Source organism: Camelina sativa, chromosome 7, assembly GCF_000633955.1.
Source record: "Camelina sativa cultivar DH55 chromosome 7, Cs, whole genome shotgun sequence".
In the NCBI taxonomy this organism is placed as follows: domain Eukaryota; kingdom Viridiplantae; phylum Streptophyta; class Magnoliopsida; order Brassicales; family Brassicaceae; genus Camelina; species Camelina sativa.
In genome coordinates, this window is record NC_025691.1 from 19,210,202 (window position 1) to 19,212,690 (window position 2,489).

Here is a 2,489-nt window from a genome sequence, read left to right on the forward strand (position 1 = left end):
TTTCTTAGAAGGGATAATTCTCTGTAAATTAGTTTTTTTGATTATCCAACAGAAACAACAAAATTGTGTTGGTAGGTTTGAAAAAGGGAATAATAGAACACAGTGGCACTGGTATCAACGTCTTCTCTTCTTGCCTCTGCCTTTACCAAGTTGTCCAGATTTGAAAGCATGTTCTTGTTCCTGAAGNTCTATTCATCATAGTTTCTGTCTGCTGAATTATACTGTGCCCTGTTTACAGGCAGAAGAAGCTCAGAAGCAACGTAAGAGAAGAAAGTTAGAGAACACGCGACAGTTGGAGATGGAAAGAAGGCAAAAGGAGAGGGTAGAGGAAGTGAGAGAGACACTGAAGAAGGTTTTCTACTCTTCCTCAGTGATTGCTCCTCTGAACAATGCATTGATTTGTTGCTAACACTCATTTTGGTTTTCCATCTCCAAATCACAGGATGAAGAAAGCATGAACATGAAGGAGAAAGTCCGTGCAGAATTAACCAAATCACTTAAACAGCTGGAAATCAGGAGCTTGAACATGGCATCGCTGCTTCGAGGCTTAGGGATTCATGTTGGTGGCGGGACATCTCCTCTGCCAGATGAGGTTAGCCTGATTCTATCTTTACAGTTAGTGTTAACTGCTTTTGTATTCGCATATCATGATCGAAACCATTGTAAAATTTAGGTACATGCAGCGTACAAACGAGCTGTATTAAAATTTCATCCGGACAGAGCATCAAGAGGTGACATTAAACAGCAAGTTGAAGCAGAAGAAAAATTCAAGCTTATTGTACGCATGAAGGACAAATTTTGAGCTTATTGCTCGCTAACATTGACCAACGAAGAAGAAATGTTATGAAAATCATTTTTTTTGTTTCTTAGAAGGGATAATTCTCTGTAAATTAGTTTTTTTGATTATCCAACAGAAACAACAAAATTGTGTTGGTAGGTTTGAAAAAGGGAATAATAGAACACAGTGGCACTGGTATCAACGTCTTCTCTTCTTGCCTCTGCCTTTACCAAGTTGTCCAGATTTGAAAGCATGTTCTTGTTCCTGAAGAAAAGCCCAATTTTTGCCATGTTTCTCTGCTCTCTCTTGTTCATGCACAGCCTTCTCTTTTGCTTTAACAGTGCTCATGAACTCGTTGTCTTTGCGAAGCTCACGCGCTGCTCCTTTGGCTTCCTGTTTCAACTTTCTCTTCAACTTTTTGAGGTCAGAACGGTACTTGTCTGGATCATAATCCCTGCCGTGAACAAAGCTGCACCACAATTGTATACAACCCGTTACAGAGATCATTCTATGTTGTCTCTGTAATTATAAAGTATAAACTGAGTGAGAGTGAATGCAAGAGGGACTTACTTCTCTTCAAATTTGGGATTGACCATTTTGATGGCTACTGGCTTATACTTACGCATAGAGAGTGGTTTGCGTTCCTTGTGATGCTCTTTGGTTTTCGTTTGGATGAGCTTTGCAACATCCTCTAATTTCTCCTTGAGAGTTTGTGGGATCTTTTCTTGGTCCCCAATTTGGTTTAATAAAGTTGAGATGGGCATGAATATCTCTGGAAAGGAACTCAATCCTTCGTTTATCTCCACAAACCCTCTAAGAGTCTCACATACACTTGAAAGGATGCTTGCTCTGTTGAACCAAAGCCAACATTATTACAATACACACTTTTGCTGGCTTGATGTCTAAAAAAGAAAATAGATTTCAGAAGTGAGAACATACCTAAAATCATCAGAGCTGAAATATGGGGAGTCTGCTGGCTCATCCATTACCTTTAAGAAGTTCAGAGGCATTACCTCCTTCACGTCGTCTTGTATGCACAGCAATGGAGTCAACGATTTTAATTCCATGAAATGATAAAACTGTAACAAGGTATACGACGGCTTATTAGCCCAGTAATTGATAGAAGTTCAATATATACGACAGGTCATTCACCACAACATGAGTTCCATGTAATGATAAAACAGCTGCCTATGCATGTCTTCAATTCTTAGGTACAGTATTGAACATCTATCAATTTAAATCGCAAGCACAATACAAAACTAGGTCTCATTAAATAATGTACCTCAGATTCTTCAGATGATGGTGACTTTTTGTCTGAAGCGGCCATCAGAAGAGTTCGGATAAATAATATGGCTTCAGGACAGAACTTTTTAGATTGTTTAGCAACCTACAGTACATTTTCGTTTGCATGAGAAAATGAAAATGGAAACTGCCAAGGAAAAAAGGTCGGGATCAACTTCTCCTTACCAACAGAACAATGGAGCATAAAAAGGAACCTATGGCAATATCACGACCAGAGGAGATGGGACAGCGCATAAGATATTCACACATCAACAATATCGATGGGGTCATCACAGCATGGCGAAAGTCAGAGCACGGAAAAATCATGGACCAGAGCCGCAAGAGAAACAATGTTTTCAAGGAAGGCCAGCATCCATCCTCTGAAAGAATGTTTCTGAACTGGTTAGGGTAAAAAGATGGAATAGGCATG

The 2,489-nt window shown here is 39.5% G+C and overlaps 2 protein-coding genes across 6 annotated transcripts in view; one reads left to right on the plus strand and one right to left on the minus strand.

The window, feature by feature from the left end:
- Positions 1-976, plus strand: part of LOC104701535 (scaffold attachment factor B2-like) — a 4,813-nt gene extending 3,837 nt beyond the window's left edge. The window contains exons 4-5 of one of the 2 annotated variants that reach the window (XM_010417234.2): positions 443-592; positions 674-976. In XM_010417234.2, the coding sequence (XP_010415536.1) occupies positions 443-592; positions 674-802 (279 nt within the window). In that variant the 3' untranslated portion in view covers positions 803-976. The remainder of the gene's footprint in view (positions 1-442; positions 593-673) is intronic. The other variant, XM_010417233.2, reaches the window with a different exon arrangement.
- LOC104701534 (nucleolar protein 14-like) overlaps positions 1-2,489 on the minus strand; it is a 5,533-nt gene continuing 3,044 nt past the window's right edge. Inside the window, exons 9-14 of one of the 4 annotated variants that reach the window (XM_010417231.2) lie at positions 2,246-2,439; positions 2,061-2,165; positions 1,718-1,857; positions 1,349-1,627; positions 1,033-1,247; positions 1-170 (exon numbers count right to left, since the gene is read on the minus strand). In XM_010417231.2, the coding sequence (XP_010415533.1) occupies positions 115-170; positions 1,033-1,247; positions 1,349-1,627; positions 1,718-1,857; positions 2,061-2,165; positions 2,246-2,439 (989 nt within the window). In that variant the 3' untranslated portion in view covers positions 1-114. Of the gene's footprint in view, positions 171-862; positions 1,248-1,348; positions 1,628-1,717; positions 1,858-2,060; positions 2,166-2,245; positions 2,440-2,489 lie in introns of those variants that run through there. The other 3 variants (XM_019227714.1, XM_010417230.2, XM_010417232.2) reach the window with 3 other exon arrangements.